Source organism: Leptidea sinapis, chromosome 22, assembly GCF_905404315.1.
Source record: "Leptidea sinapis chromosome 22, ilLepSina1.1, whole genome shotgun sequence".
Classification (NCBI taxonomy): Eukaryota; Metazoa; Arthropoda; class Insecta; order Lepidoptera; family Pieridae; genus Leptidea; species Leptidea sinapis.
In genome coordinates, this window is record NC_066286.1 from 141,133 (window position 1) to 159,088 (window position 17,956).

The 17,956-nt window shown below is 34.4% G+C and overlaps 1 protein-coding gene across 1 annotated transcript in view; it reads left to right on the forward strand.

Annotated features, from left to right (window-relative positions):
- Positions 1-1,205: 1,205 nt before the first annotated feature.
- The window catches only part of LOC126970927 (facilitated trehalose transporter Tret1-like), a 33,024-nt gene continuing 16,273 nt past the window's right edge, over positions 1,206-17,956 (forward strand). The window contains exons 1-6 of the mRNA XM_050817059.1: positions 1,206-1,327; positions 9,963-10,072; positions 10,448-10,567; positions 11,553-11,708; positions 12,807-12,974; positions 14,821-14,953. Of these exons, the coding sequence (XP_050673016.1) occupies positions 1,255-1,327; positions 9,963-10,072; positions 10,448-10,567; positions 11,553-11,708; positions 12,807-12,974; positions 14,821-14,953 (760 nt within the window). The 5' untranslated portion in view covers positions 1,206-1,254. The remainder of the gene's footprint in view (positions 1,328-9,962; positions 10,073-10,447; positions 10,568-11,552; positions 11,709-12,806; positions 12,975-14,820; positions 14,954-17,956) is intronic.

Genomic DNA, 17,956 nt, shown 5'->3' on the forward strand with positions numbered 1-17,956 from the left:
AATCGTGGAGCGGGGTGCCGTGGTGTTGCTGCCCTGTTTGTCCTGTGACATACGCGGTACTGTGCCCTCCCCAGAAAACGAGGGGCAGCCCGAGCGCGAATGCTCGGGGAGGGATTCTCCGGCTCTATAAGAGCCGGTACCCTCCTGGGGTAATTTCTCTTTAAATACCGCTCTCATATTTTGTTGGGGGGGGGGGGGAGGACGGGGGGGAATGGCCTCCGGTCCTCGACACTAACCTATGCGAAACATAGCGGCACTAGGCCGCTACTTCACGCCGGTATTCTGTGCGAGTGTGGTAAGTAACCCGGACGAGTTTGGCCCGATTGTGCTGACGTCATAAGACAGCAGCGTGACTCTCCCACTTTCAAAAAGCCCGTAGTCACCTCTTACGGCACCCTTGGACCTGGGACTACCCTATTCTTTTTACGCCCCGGGGCAGCACAGGGCTGAATCAGAAAGTAGGAGGTAAAGCTCTAGGTAAGGAGTCCATCAACTGAAAATCCTAATGCGACAGTATCGCAACCAGCAGTATATGAATCCAAAAATGTTGATGTGACTTCTTCCAACAAGCCTGATGATGACTAGTGTACAAAAATAGGAATAAAAAGTTATCGCCCAGCCTTATTAGCGATACTGCAGCTGCACATGAATTCGTGTCTTGAAGACATAAGAAAATATCTTTGTCACCTTTGCATGTATAGTACAGGTATTGAGCCTAAGATGTGTTAAATCAACTGATTAAATATGAATGCATGTTATTGTTTGCAAGTCATTAAGGAGTTTCTCAGATAAATTTTATCATCTGGTAGCACATTATTGTTAGTTCGTGTTAGATAAGCGTTTAGGTGACTGTGTTTCATGATATTTCCTAGGTCATTTATACGTCTAAAATCGAAAAAAAAATGTTTAGAACTAACTTCCATTTTGAGCAATTCACACACACTAACGAAACAAGTCGCGTGTGTAAGACGTAGCTTGTCACGCACACTAAACTTATATTCCTGGCCTATTTTTATCGATTGTCTAACAGCAAGAGACTCTATCTAGATAATATACTCTATAAAAATTATCTAAGATATCTATATAACTAATACTTTAATACCAATGCGATGCTCTATTGACAAGAAGCTTTTCTTTACAAGCTTGTTTACATTGATGTTACTATAAATAATTTAAAATAAGATAACATCTTCAGTTATTTTGTAAGTTGAGCCAGCTGTATAGTATAGAGTATATATACCTTCTGATGATAGGATGATTAAAGACAAGTATTTCTTGGTGTTTGAAGAAGGAAGCAAAATAACTCAAATAATATGTTGTTTTCTAAGTAAGTTTTTTGTTTATTATTTATTATTATAATCATCAATCAATGGTATTATAATATTTCTGTTTTTTTTTGTGATAATCTTATCTTAAATTAAGGACCACCTAAAGGTTAAGGTTATTTTAAGTTATTGACAATCATTGGTTTTGCACTTTAAATATTTTTATTTTATTTAATGCTTTGTTTGTGTAAAGTTATGTCTAACTCACTCACGGATGAGTAAAAAAAGAAGGACTCCGCGCCGTGAAGTGAAAGCAAGTGAAGAACCGTTATGCTAGTGTGTGTCCGGTTACGGGGGATACTAGTTACACAATTTTTTCTCCCTTAAATAATCATATATCGCCACAAATACTTATATAGTGCCGTTTTTACGCTTCTTCACAACGCACGACGGCATTTTTAAAATATTTTATTGAGACGCAAACTGATCTGTCACAGACGATGACAATTCTCATAATGGCCGCCTATAGGCCTGTAGTAGTGTAAGTGTGTGCGTGGGGCTATGTATTTACACGTTAATCGGCTTGTCTTGGTGCTACGCTGTGATGACACGGAGTCCTTATTTTTTTTACTAGTCCGTAGTATAACTTAATTTGTTAATCATATCCTTTTTCTTTATTTAATTAAATTTAATGTCATATTCAAACAACAGTTACACTGGTAAAATGTACCTGCATTTTTTTTAATAAATAAATCATTCATTCATTCAAATATGCACTTACTATTTTTAATAAAATGGATTTAAAAACGGCAAGAGAACTAAGGGCACAAATAAATTCGTGGCACAACCGAAGTGCGCATGCACTAACGAACATTAAACAATTAAAATATAATTTTGTTTGATTTACGCGAGTATTACACATTAAAATTAAACACTTTTTAAAGGATTAAAAAGACTATCTTGACTCATTTCATCTGCAGTCCCTCTGAAAACGACATCAGGAAAGGGCTTGAAATGCCGCGGTCGGGTTAACTAAAATAATAATTAAAATGTAACTTTAACGCAAACATCTTATATAAAAATAAAGTTACAATGACACGCGTTTCAATATTTATTTCAACAGTTACAAAACGGTATTTACAATGCCTTGGTCGGTTCTCTTTTGAGGTATTGTGTAATATCCTGGGGAGGAGCAAATAAAACCCACTTAATAAGAAAAGAAAGAAGAGGACCACTTAATAAGATAAGAAAGAGCTCAACGCATGCTATAATAGCATATAATCCATTCATGTACCCTTCTCATATGCTAAACAAAGAAACTAAAATCCTTACCGTTCGACAATTATTTTTACACTGCTTAATAATCAAACAGCACAAAAAGCCCGGTTGCCTTAAAGAAAATTTTGGCTATACCACCCTCTCGTAGATTCAAAAATATTTAATGTGTTCCGAAGTTCAATCTTGTCATGTGTTGAGATCATGCTAGCTATCTAGGACCTTCAATATATAAGCAAGTAAATAATAAAATAAAAATTGCGGACCTCTCTTCTTACAAACTAAAATCTATAGTACGAGAGTGGCTTTTACAATTAAGCTATGATGAAACCGAGAAAATTATCAACTCAAAATTAATATAACTTTATTTATTTATTTACTTATACAATATTTTACTTTATATACAATTACAATAGCCTTACAAATATGCCAATTTAGGATTAAGAATAATAGTTACAAAACTTTAATAGGTATACATCTGTTATTTTATGATAGTATTATTACATACGTTAATAATAATATTATATAAGGTGTGTGTGTGTATATAATATATAGTGTAGGTGAGTGAGGGTGTGGGTGATTGAGTGTTTTCGTGTTTATGTTATACAATATTATTTTCGTGTGTTTTAAGTATTGAGATTTCGTGTAAAAAGCGTTTCTTAGACGTCGCATAAATGTCAGTACCTGCTTACTCGGTATTAAATAAGTATGTTATACGTTTTAAAATACTGTTCTCAGCATAATTTGTAGATACTTGGGGGAAGTGAAACAAGGCAATGCGACGGGTTCTGTAGTCCGGTACGCTTGGATATAATAATTCCGAACAGTCTATAAGGTTATTCCATAACATATTGAGTAACAGTATCGCTTTTTTTCCGCCGTATAAACAGAGGCTCCTTTCTAAAGCGTACACAGACATCGTCATAGGCGTCGAAATGAGAGTAATCCTTGAAGCACAAGAATCTAACAAACTTCTTCTGTATAGACTCAATTTTGTTTATATTATGTACTGCATAGTGAGTTGACCAAATACATGATGCATAATCATGGATACTCTTTACGTATGTTGAGTACAGAGTTTTCATGCATGTTATATTTGTAAAAGGTCTACATGTACGTTTGATAAATCCGAGTCGTTTAGTCGTTAGAGCTCCATAAGTTATAATTTCAATGTGTTCAGTCCTAGTTAATTTTGAGTCCCGTGTAACACCCAGATCGCGAACTGACTTTACTTATTTTATTAAGGAGTCACCTGTCTTGTACGTAAATTTAACCGGACATTTTTGTCTCGTGAATGTTATTTTTTGCCATATGCTGCCATTTATACATATGCGATTCTTGGTGTAATATACCGCCAGATTATTCAAATCTTTTTGTATGAGATGACAGTCTGCAGTTGAATCAATGGCATAGTAATTTTTTTTAATCATCTGCATATCAAGAAACGTGCGTGTTTAAAACAGGTAAATATGTCAAATAAGTATGCGTTATACAGCAGTGGTCCTAAAATAGATCCCTGTGGAACTCCAAATAAAGCATATATAAAATCACTTTTGGCACCGCCCAGAACTACAGCCTGTCTTCTATTTATTATGTAGGAGCAAATCCATTTATGTAAATCACCTCTTATACCAAGCGCATATATTTTTTTTTGCAGAATAATGTAATCCACGCGGTCAGAAGCCTTTTCAAAATCCGTATAGATAATATCCACCTGTTTTCCTTTATTCATTTTATCGACAGTGTAATTAACAAGCACAGACAAGTTTGTAACAGTTGAGTGCCTCTTCATGAAACCATGTTGTTCTGGTGGTATAAATTTATGTACGAGAGGTGTAATACGTTTCTGTATTACAATCTCGAAAATTTTTGCCATCGAGTTAAGAATTGATATAGGCCTGTAGTTAACGATCTGGTTTCGTTGTCCAGTTTTATATATTGGCACAATGAGGGCCTCTTTCTATTTTGCAGGGAACTCTGCGTAACGATTAACAGACACGGTCAATATAATTGAAAGGGTAAAGCTAAAGTATCGGCACAAATTTTAAGAAACACTGGAGGTATCCCATCACTGACAGCGCCCTTATTTACGTTGAGTGATTACAAAATGCGTTTTATTTCATGTACATTTACTGATATTTTATAAGTTCGTTGTTTAGGCAACCCGATGGAAGTTCATTATCATCATAGGAATCTGCGGGATTCTCTAAAATTCCGTTGTATGACATAGTGTTAGGATGACCTATATTACCCGTTCTTAGGGATTTACCGTATGACCATAAACGGGTAAGATCTTTATTGATAATATATTATTGCATACGATCGATATACAATTCATAATATTTTTTTTGTAAGTTTTTGTCTTGAACGAACTACGCAAAATTCATCTAAATCTAGCGGATTTTTATATTTTTCCCATTTTTTGTAAAGTTTTAGTTTATCTTTTACTACGTGTATAAGTGCTAACTACTATACCAGCATGGAAATTTTTTTTATGACTTATTTGTAATTCTAGGTGTAAAGAGAGCTGAATGATCTGCTTAAGAATATATCAAGTATGTCGTTGATGTTGTCGCCTAATAGAGTGTTATACCAGTTTATTTTGGAAAAGCCTTCATTTATTTCAATAAAGTTTGATCTATGACAATTAAAGCGAGAGAAAGATTTATTTTTCAAAAATTTAATATTAAAATCAGTTGTGTCAATTTCTAAGGACGGTTGATAATTATCTTCTGGAACGAGTGACTGCTTAGCTCTCAGTATATCAATTTGGAAATTGCAAAATATTACGTCAAGAGTATTATGTGCTGTATTAGCCAGAAAGTTGTATTGCTCCAGCCCTGCTATGCTGTATACATCCAAAAATTCTATGGCTGCATTTTGAAGACCTATTGAACCTTTTTTTAATTGACTTACCTCCTGTTGAGACCATTTCACGTGAGGTAGATTGAAGTCCCCACATAAAAGTACATTATCGTTTTGATTGTTAACTAAATAATTAGAGAGTGCTGCTATGAATTTCATAAGATTTGTGGCCTAATTTTTATCAGGTGGCATATAAATAACACCGACATGAAACTGACGGTGATTCCGGGATCCTAGTGTACTACTCGGTATGGTAATCCAAAGTGATTCTAGGCCAATATATGACCATTCCGATTTCTGTTGAGCAAGTAGATTTCTTTTACAACAAATCATGACACCACTGCCAGTTTTCTTTGCAGTTGCACTAAAATCAAGATCGCACTTAAAAACGTCATAACGGCCATCACATAATTCTCCATTATGAAAACCACCTGTAAGCCAGGTTTCCGTAGCAATGATAATGTTATAGTCATTACACAAAATGTTAAGTTTAAGATCGGTTGTTTTTGTACGTAGCCCACGAACATTCTGATAAAATAATATTAGCGCATTAATCATTTGTTACCGGTACTTACTGTTATAAACTAACTAAAATATATTTAACTATAATTTTGAAACTATTTCAAAATTATAGTTAAATAATATATTTTAGTAGTTACAAGTGCTTTTGGGTGTTTGGGCGTACATTTAAAAGGCTGAACTCGGTGTGCAAATTCTATTTCATCAAAAGACAGTTGTAAACCAGCATGTTTGGCGATTTCCTGGTGGATATATAACCATAAGAGTCTTGGGGTTTTCATTTGCCGCTTCCGGTAAACCAACAATTTTAATATTTAATTGCCGGCACCATTGCTGCTGCTTATTAATTGAATGACGTAGTTCCGATATCTGATTGTCGTTTCCATCAATATCAGCTTGCAATTTCACAACATCAGTCATGGTGTTCATTTTGAAGGACCTGATATGATTCTTGAATTAAATTAAACTGTGATGAGATAGCTTTTACTTCATCCTTTATGTGTTTCAAAAGAGAACTCTTTATTTCCGCCACTATCTCTTCCTTAATAGTTTTTAATTTTTTGTCTAACAACTCTTCCAAATGAGGCAATTAATTAGATATTTGAGATGGATTACACACGTTGGTAGATGGCTGAGTAATAGACCCCTGAGGTTTGGGGCTACGGACTGGCATATTGCTATTATCTCCCACTTTTCGCTGTTTTATCAGGCATGATGGGCATTTCCACTGGTTACGTGACAACGAGGAAGTGTCATCAAAGTTAACACATACATAATGGCAAAAATGTGCGCATGTAGTGCATTTTATACGTTTTTGAGTAACATTTATACTATTGCTGCACGCCTCACACTGTAAACCCATGTTGTATTAATTTTGCTTTGGTAATATAATCTCAAAAAAAAAATTGAATAAATCTCCTTAAAATAAATTGGGTAAATTTTATTATTTAATATGGCAATACTTCCGATGTCGAAGTCAAGATGGAAGCCGTCAAACTATTCAGAATATGTCATTTGTCATTGACGTCAAACATTCCGATGCGTAAATCACGATGGCAGCTGTGAAACTATTCAGAATATGTCATTTGTCATTGACTTCAATTTTATATCACTTACCTCCAACTTAATTTCTAAATTATCAGAACTGGAGGAAGAAATTCTGTGTTTCTTCAGCTATAACGGAGATAAAGCACTGATTTTAATTCTTGACTATGCTCTACACACTTAGTTTTAGTAAATTAACACTTTTTATAGTGTAAAAGACACGGATTTTAAATTTTTATCACATTAAATAGTTGCAGCAAATGTAACCGTGTATACGTTTGACAGTTATTGTTTGTTATAATATATTTAATTATGAATATTTATTTATAACTATTAGCTTTATCTATTACGAGTACTATTTAATTTTATAAAGTTCTTATTAACAGATAGGTATGCTTTAAAGTCAGATATTATAACATTGTTTAGATGTCAGTCGTAGATCTATTGCATTCATTATTAACATTAAATAAAATTACATAGCAGACGGTAATCACTGGTTGGCTCTGCACAGGGTTTCCAGTTTCCATCCAGAGGAATTTAATACATTGAAGGTGCCTCTTTGTTTCTGTTTTTGAGACTGAGACTGTAAATTTATATTAGGCATGAAGAACAATGTATCTATTTATAATTAATTATACATAAATGAAATAATTTGACAAGTGTTTTATTAACGACGAAAATAAAAAATAAATTATTGATGTTCTAGCAGGTAAATAAATTGCAAGTTTTAATTTACACACATGGAATAGAATGTACATACCTAGAGGGTTTGAGATTTTGGTTGTCACATACTTTTTATATAAATTGTGAGTAGTCAGTTTATATTACAATTATATATCTCTTTTTTTATGATAATAAGGGACGAGACGAGCAGGCCGTTCAGCTGAAGGTAATTTATACGCCCTGCCCATTACAATGCAGTGCCGCTCAGGATTCTTGAAAACCCCAAAAATTCTGAGTGGCACTGCAATTGTGCTCGTCTCCTTGAATCGTAAGATGTTGAGTCTCATTTGCCCAGTAATTTCACTAGCTATGGCACCCTTCAGACCGAAACACAGTAATGCTTACACATTACTGCTTCACAGTAGAAATAGGCGCCGTTGTGGTACACATAATCTAGCCGGCATCCTGTGCAAAGGAGCCTCCCACTGGTAAAAATAATATCTCCAGCTCATAGATTATCACAACTGTTCATTCTATTCAAACATTGTTCGAGATTTGCTGGAGTTCGCCCATTTGGGCGTAGGATTATTTGCCGCACTTTGCGACTACTCCTGCGGTATCTAGTTGGAGCGTAGCGGAGACCAAACTTCTATTTAAGGATAATAATTATAAAAAATAGAAAATTTTCGAAAAAAAAAAAACATTTACCCGCACAACCGCAGTGATCATACCGTATCATACATACATTTAAAGCATCTAATTTGATATAAGAATGATAATATAATATTGATTTATACACTAAGTTAAAATAGTTTATTTTCGAATAAAGTACATTTTAGGATGCTTTTTAATTATTTAAATAATTAGATTTAATAAACTGGAGGTAATATAACAAGAACATATTGTCTATTTGAATTCGATGGTGATTTGATTTAAATTTGATTTACATTTATTATTATTTATTACCACAACCCATGATCCCCCTTGCTATCAATAAATCAAATCCAAAATCCCTTTATTCATTTAGGTCCAAGAACCTTCACTTGAATACTAAACGTTATGTATTGTACCATTTACATTAATGTTATAAATAAGAGACTATTTTATAATTTACACTAACAATATTAGAACGCGATATATTGTAATAACCGGAAAATTATTTCAGTTTTACATCATATGTTTTAATCTATAAATACAATATGACAACATCTAGTTTAAATAAAATACGTTTTGAAGGATTAAGACGCATGTAATTGTAACTGGGTTTTTACATTACTTTTGCGTTAAGTTATTTTTATTATTATTATTTTAGGTAACCCAACATTACGTAACCTTTTCAGATCACGTTTTCAAGTTTACTGATTACACGCGTATTAATCCTTTAAAAAGTCTCACTCTGACGCTAAGCTCAGTTAGAAAGCCACGCAGTGAGCTGCCCGTACGATTCAAATTTCAAATTCAAATTCAAATATTTTTATTCAAAATAGGATGTGAAATCACTTATTGAAAGTCAAAAAAACTACCACCCATTCCAAAATGAATGCCTCAGGCCTGAGAAGAATGGGCGCAACAAACTCAGCGGGCTTTTTTTTTTCATCAAAAATATGTTTTACAATTAAAGTAACATTTACAAAGTAATATTGTAGAATTAAACTTATTATTTAATAGCCTGAGGGCGGTCGCTCCATTCCCAATCTGTGGTATCATTAAGAAAGTCATTTATGTTATAGTAACCTTAAACACACAAACGGTTTTTAACAATTCTTTTGAATAACGTAATAATGTTTGTTTTGAACATTTTCTGGGATCTTGATGTAAAAGCATATACATCGCCCCACAAAAGACTTACTAACTCGACTTAGCCGAGTAGTAGGCATCATCAGTTTATGTCTGTTCCTGGTGTTAACATTATGGTTATGACAGTTTCTGGCAAATTCACTTATGTGCCTATGAAGTATGAACATACATTACATTATCAAGAATATATTGAGAAGCAACAGTCAAGATGTTATTTAAAAGGCTACATTATAAAACAGTTTATCTGCCAATATCATCATCAGACGGAAGACGTCCACTGCTGGACAAAGATCTCCACGACGATCGTTCCTGCGCCGCCCTCATTCAACGTATTCCAACGATCTTAACCAGATTGTTGGTCCATCTTGTGGGAGGCATACCACCACTGCGTCTTCTGGTACGTGGTGGCCATTCGAGGACTTTTCTGCCCCAGCGGCCATCTATCCGTCGCACTATGTGTCCTGCCCAATGGCACTTCAGTTTCGCAATAATTTGGGCTATGTCGGTTTGGTCTCACATATGTCCTTTTTCTAGTTAACCTCCCAGTGTTTGCGTACGGGTCTGCCGTAGGATGGATGTCACCAATGACACTTTTGCTACAGTCCGAAAACTCAACGAGATCCGTGCCACTAACAGACATTGAGGTATTCCTTTTTTTTTAAATTTTTCTTCTAAATAATGTACATAATATCATGTCAGGCAATTACTGCTTAGTCACAAATAATATTAATAACATTACGATACAATAGTGCATTAGGATACAAGTGCGCAAAGTAGGTCGTTCCCGCACGAGCGAAGTGAGTGCAGGATGACCTACGAGCGCACGAATATCGTATACTATTTTTCCTATAAAGTTGCGCAACGTTCGACCACTATAATTATTTTCATACATTCCCGCACGCTCTTGTCAACGTGTGGGAAAGTGGTACTTTGCGAACGCAAATGCATACGCAAAATCGAACTTTGCGCACGATAGTAGAAAACTACTTTATGATTCCTTACCATGATAAACTCTTTAGATATCATGGATTGCAGCTGTGTCCTACTTAGTCAGCATTCCAGTTGCATGGCTTTTGGCAGTCGTGGCTGATAAAATTGGGCGGAAGTACACACTACTGATGATGTCATTATCAATGGTGGTAAGTTTTTCAACAAAGCTCGTCTAAATCCTATATTTAAGACAAGCAATAAATTACTTATTATTATCATAATTTCAGCCGAAAGAAGTCCACTGCTTGACAAAGTCTTCCCCGAAAGATCTACACAACGATCGGTAATGCGCTGCCCTCATCCAACCTTGATCAGATCGTCGGTCCATCTTGTGGGGGTCCACTTCGTCTTCCAGTAGCTGGTGGTCGTCACTCGAGTACTTTGCTGCCCCAACGTCCCAAACCTATCTGTCCGTCGAGCTATGTGCCTTGTCAACTGTGCACAAGTCGGTGACTTTGGTTGTATTACGGGTCTCCTCATTTCTGATTCGATCTCGAAGAGACTTTTCGACCATAGAAATGTATATTTAATTACTTATTCATGCATTCAGGTCTAACGATTTGAATGATAATTACTATGCGGGGTCTCGTCCCTAAGAAAATGCGTTCTACATTAATGAATAAAACTAATTTAAAGGAGGAGGTGAACTTTTTATCTCAGTATTACAAATATACATAAAAATTATTATTATACATAAATATTATTGACAACGTTTCCTGTCTTCGACAGTCGAAGCAGCAGCCCCAGCACCAACTGACTCCAACTCAAACAACAAGTAACTTGGACATGACACACATCTGTTACCTTATTGATTATTGGCTACCGCCGTCTCTACCGTATCAATTATTCGGGGTTCCCGGGCCATATTATATTAAAAATTAATATTATTATATGAAAAAATAATAAAAACTTTTGTTGCTTGCAGAAAAAAAGGCAAGGAGCATATTTAATTTGAATTGCATGTAAACATTTTTTTTCTTTATTGTGAAATCTTTATATCCTTTATAGATTATTAAGGGTAAAGATTTGTTTAATTCAATAATACATAAGGGATTTATTCGGAGCCCCGCCAAGGCAAGCTACGTCACTGGTTTTGTTTGAATTAAAATTACATTTTTAATGAATATTTTTCAGATTAGTTGGATCCTCCTTCTGTTTTCCGTAGAGACTTGGGCTCTTGTGACAGCGAGAGCCTTAGTTGGTGTCATTATGGCGGGAAGCTATGTCATATGTCCTATTTACATAAAAGAAATCGCTGATGGTAATATTCGTGGGAGCTTAGGATGCTGGGTAAGTTAAGTGAGACTTATAAAAGTAAAATAAAATAATTAAATTATCTTATTATATTAGTCAATATAGAAATTATCAAATATCAGAAGTCTAAATACAACATATATATAAAATGATTTTTTTAATGAAAATCAGGGACGAGACGAGCAGGATGTTCATGATAATTGATACGACCTGCCCATTACAATGCATTGCCGCTAAGGATGATTGAAAAACCCAAAAATTCTAGTGCTCGTCACCTTGAGACATAAGATGTCAAGACTCATTTGTCCAGTAATTTCACTAGCTACGGCGCCCATCAGACCGAAACACAGTTACGCATTATTGCTTCTCGGCTGAAATAGGTGCCGTTGTGTTACCCATGACCTAGCCGTCATCCCATGCAAAGGAGCCACTGGTATTTTAACGTTAAAAACAGTCATGTATATTATTATTATGTTTAAGTTGTTATCTTAAAGGAGCCTCCCACTGGTAAGTGCATTATAAAATATGCCTATTTGATTGAAAACAGTGGCCGTCTTCTTACAAGTTCTTTTATGTTCTTGTCACGAGCTCAACTTCTTACATACATATGGTAAATTCAGTAATTTAAAAGAAATATTTGTAGTGAGAATTCACAACCGTTTAGTTTAAGCCTTATTGAATAATGTTCATTTTACTTCGACTATAGAATAGTTAAGACAACACACCAATTATATTATACTATCAGTATTGCAATCTCAAATAGCCAATTTTAGGTAAGATTATGCTAATAGCTACGACTACATCCCACCAGAGGGGGGCTCGAAGCCGGCTGGATTATGGGTACTACAACGGCGCCTCTGAACTCCGTGAAGCAGTAATGTGTAAACATTACTATGTATCGGTCTGAAGGATGCAGTAGCTAGTGAAATTACTAGGCAAATAAGACTGAAGATGCCTCAAGGTGACGAGCGCAATTGTAGTGCCGCTCAAAATTTTTTGGTTTTTCAAGAATCCTGAGCGGCACTGCATTGTAATGGGTAGGACGTATCAATTACCATCCTGCTCGTCTCGTCCCTTATTATAATAAAAAAAATACGTAATAATATTCATTAGTAACGTTTTGTGATATTTTAGATTGTGATATCACATACTACTGGCAACTTGTTCCTGTACATAATTGGAGATACTCTGCCATTCAGGACTATAACATGGATATGCCTCTCAGTACCTCTGGCTCATCTTCTGCTCTTCACCATGATGCCTGACACACCTTCGTATCTGGTTAAGATAGGAAAGGAAGAAGTACGTATAATAAACAGAAGCTAAATATATTATATTTTTAAAAGCTTTGTTGAGTAAGCTATTTCTAATATGTTTTTATTTATTTATTGGAAAAAAAAACCAACTGCTACATGTCATAAATCTAGGTTAACAATCAATATGATGATTAAGCTTTATACTAAATGTTTTTTACTAAAAGCAATGAATTCTCTCTCAGCAAAATCAATTAAAGAAATAGGGACTCCTGCGGTCATACAATAAGGTCTAAGGTCGCACAGCGCTACTAACCTACATTTTTATTCACCTAGAAGTTGCCTCTCTTTCTATCACGTAACTCTTACCTCTTCTGACGACATCAGGGTAGACACATGATTTCTTTACCTAAAACTGTACCTATCTAGTATAAGGTCATATTATAAAAATAGCTCAGTTTTTTCTATAATATAAATAGGTTTGAAATAAACATTATTTCGTTGTCAAACCTACATTAGTCGCAGATAGTAATGTGCGTTGGAAGATCACGACAACATAGTTCATATAGCTAGGTAGGTAAATACGTCCTTGAACAGATCCATGACGTGAGCTAGACTTGCACACGTCTTCTATAAAATTACAATAACAAACAACTTCTTTGCGGTCAGCTCTTGGTCTAAGTACGATAAACGCAATATAAGCATTGAACCTACTTGGTATAGTTGATAAATACGTGGCTATCATTAATAATAATTACATAATAATAATAATAACTCTAAATTAGACTGTTTAATTTGTAAGCTTAAAAAGTATTAATGTGGTTCGCAATGACCTTATAATATTGACATACTTTTTACACAAATTATATTGCCCCAAGTTAAGCATATATAGCCTGTGTTATGGGTTACAAGATAATGATATACTTAATACAATATACTTACTTAAACATACATAAATTCATATAAACATACATACATTTAAACATCCATGACTCGGAAACAAACATCCATATTCATCATATAAATGCTTGCACCTACCGGGATTCGAATCCCAGTAGGTGCAAGCATTTTTTAAAAGTAGGTGACCAACTTAGTTCGCGCGTGTGTCACTGCTCGCTGTGAGTTTCTATTTTTTTTTATCATATTACATATACCGATATAAAACTAGATCAAATTAGCATCTAAAAAACCACAAAGGTTAACAACTAATGCTAATAACACTTAATAATACGTCACAACTCACAACTTATGCTATAAATTAAATGAACACAGTGAAAATATTTTAAAAGACTTAAAAACGAATAAATATAACTTATGAATATGACTTAGCAGGTTCAAATGCTCTTAGCTGCTATAATTTATGTAATAGGTAATCCTTTATTCTATAATTAATGTTTTTAGTATTTAAATTTTGCCGCTCAATGAAGGGCAGCTCATTTAGCATATTGGATAGCCCCGTAGCTGTGGCCGCCACGCGTAGGTTACTTACGATTTTGATACCTACACGGGGAGTGAGACAGACCTAATGTTTGAATTTGTAATAAAACTGTAGTTTTTATTTCAGCTGGCGTTATTACTTTACTTCATTAACATAACAATAAGTTCTTCGGTAGCTGTATTTTTGTCACAATGCTTATGCATCACATAAACACCTTTGCTAAAGTTTCAACGTTCCTTTCCTTAAGTATTGAATTTAAATTATGATAATTTAATTTTTATTATTATAAATTATTATTTTTTAATTTTATTATTTTAATTTTTTTAAAAATTAAATGCATGTTTCATATAATGTTTAAATAAAATCAGTCGGAAAGCTGCATCTATCTCTGCCTTTACGTATAATAAATTTTCTGATGTGCATTGATTCAAAATTTATTATTTTTTTCAAATTGCAGAAAGCGCTTAAAATATTAGCTTGGCTCCGTTGCAAAAGCGTGGATAATTCTGACGTCGTAAAAGAGTTGGGTCACATCAAAAAAGAACAGGAGAATGATGCGACGTCAAATAAGTTCCTCCTAAAGAGTATATGTGAGTAAAAATATCTAAAACACGTTCCAAAGTTAGTAAAATCCATGTTTCAGTAGTAAATAGTGCACCATTAGGCTATGTGGACAATAGAAAGAAAGAAATATATTTATTTGTAACAAAAACAATATTATAATAGAAAAAAGATTTATAAAAAAAAAAACAAATTACAATTTGGAGTGTTTGTCACAAAATGGTCACACTTCAGCATAATGCTGATTACTGTCGCAACCAGCGCTGATCTTCCAGTGGGACCACTAAATGACTAATTACGATAGTGATTACAGTATTCGACATTCTCGCACCAATTTATCAAAATTATTCTTACAAATCAAAAATACTATTTATACAACTATTTAATGGGCTATGTATGCTCTATTATATTATGATGCTTTAAGTTGTCAACTCAAGCAGACTTCAAAATTTTGCAAGATTTCCATCTTTGACGTTCATCTTCCATCCACCTTCGTCATCCAATTGACGTTCGATCTTGTTACGATAATACGCATTAAAGGATCCGAAGTGGGGCCCTATTACCAAAATCAAAATACGAAGTATCGGTTAACGGATCTTACAATTTTCATATTATGAAAGTGTTTCGGATCCGAGGATCGATACGAAGTTCGCGATAAGACATTTTGCCTTTAATTTACCTTATTCCCAAAGTCACTTGACATTTTGCTGTTTCGTTGTTTGAAATTATTATGATCGTAGCTACAGCATCACTTTTTGTGGTTAAGTCTATATTTCCGAAACTAAATCCGTCCACACTATTCGGATCCGAAGTACTTTGGCTATAGTATTTAATTCGAAGATCTTCGTTTTTTTGTTTCAGACCGAAACTTCGGCTTTCGATTTTGGTAATAGACCTCCTGAACCGTCAATTTGTGTTAGAAGAATACGAAATTTATCTTTTTGAAATAGGGTCGCTTCGATCCTATACTCGTTTTGTTATGAGACCCTCTTCTGATTTCGCCAATTCAGCCCAGTTTCAGAAAGTAGGAGGATCGAAGAATCCTTTTCATAAATTAATATATTATATTGACATTAAATTTAAAACGTCAGAGCTTATAAAAACTTCTTGAGGATGCGTAACAAACAATGTCAAATTATTATCGTTGTCGTGTGAAATTCCTCACATAATTAGGTGTTATGTTTTTATTTTCAGTTAAAGGTAAAATGTTAACTTTGACATTTTAGCACATCCTCACTATTTCTTCAGACTAAAACAGGGGATTGCAGTTTCAAAGTCCTTTTTATAAAATATGTTTTTAATTTATTTAAATGTTTGATACTCGCATTATTCGACCGAATCGTATAATTTCTAAGTTTCTAAGAAAATTTATAGCTCACTGCAATATATTCCGTTATATTTCTGTTCAAATCATCAAAGTCACAATCAAGATGTAGAGTAATAAATTTGCTATCTTATTAAATTTGTTTTTTGCTATTTACGCAGCATGCCTGTAAATAACAATGAACTAATTCTACTGATATCAGCTGTGCTTGCTATCTAACATTGCGCGTATATACATGCCTAATATTGATAGATTGTCTATCACAATATTGGGCACGTGTATTGAATTATATTATTCAAACAAAACAAAACTTATAACTATATTTACAATACTATGACTACATAAAATTAAAACTATCATTACGTGGAAGGGTACCAAGAATACTGGCTGCATTTCCGCGTTGGATAGCTAGGTTGATCCGTTGACCGAGATAGCTGCCAGTGTTTGGGTTTTCAGTAGCCTTATTGAGGCGCGAAGATAGTATTTTGAAAATTCTTCGCGCCTCTGGGCTCCACGGGCCAAGTGTCTCGATACCAAAGGGCATAAAGATACCGATAAGACTTACTGAGACCAACATATTTGCGACGCTTGCTGTCTTCGGCAGTCAAAGCAGCAGCCCCAGCACCAACTGACGTAACTTGGACATGAGAAAGAGCCAGCGTGTCGACGAAAGTCGCGTCCCACACCAGCGTATTATATTACAATTAAATAATTGCAGCAAAACTTCTTCATATAAGTGGGCCCTACATCGTCCATGAATTTTTGTTAGCATATTGAATTTTGAAAGAAACCATTCCAAAATTTATTACATTTCATTATAGCTATATATACAATATGGGACAAAGGCGGACACGGACGGTTGGCTCAGTTGGAAGAGCACTGGGGCATAGCCCTAGACGCGCAGGTTCGAATCGCATATCGTCCATAGATTTTAATTTTAGATATTTTTATTAAAGTCCTTCACTTATACAATATTCTGAGTATGTGGATTGATGCAGTTACTAAATAATAGCCACTCTTTTGAGGCTAGATTACAAAAGTCGTTTGAGTATTTTGTTCAATTTTAATATTATACACTTAAAAATTTGGCAAGTTATAAGTAATTGTGCTGTGAAACTACGACTTAAGTACAAACTAAGTCACCACAATCTATGCAAATAAATAAATTTCATTTCATTTACACTAGCTACATATAAATATTGTAATTTAAAATTGTTAAGCTGCAAATATGAAAAGAGTAAGAAACCATATTTTAATTGCCACTTCTCCTTGGGCTCTACTTTTACCAAATGTTGCAAAACGGCAAAAAATATATTAAATACACTGGCCTGCAAAAGTAAGTATCACACTTTTCAAATAATTTTTTTTTCTTAACTATAGAAGGTAGAGATTTAAGATTAAAAATGTTTTGTTGCAATTTTTATAGGCTTTAATTCTTAGAAACTAAAATTATACATTAGTAACATTTTTAACTTAAAAAAGATAAAACAATGAAAATAGTCATTTTTAGTTTAGTGTAAAAAAATTTAACTAAAATGTATTACATGTTATTTAATTTTTAATAACTGGTATTGCCTCCTCGAGCTCTGATTACAGCTTCGAGCCGGTTTGGCATACTGAACACTAGGTTTCGGAGCCGATGTTGGGGAATATTCTCCCATTCTTCTACCAGGGCCTGCTTTAGTGCCCTGAGGGTAGTAGGTGGTGG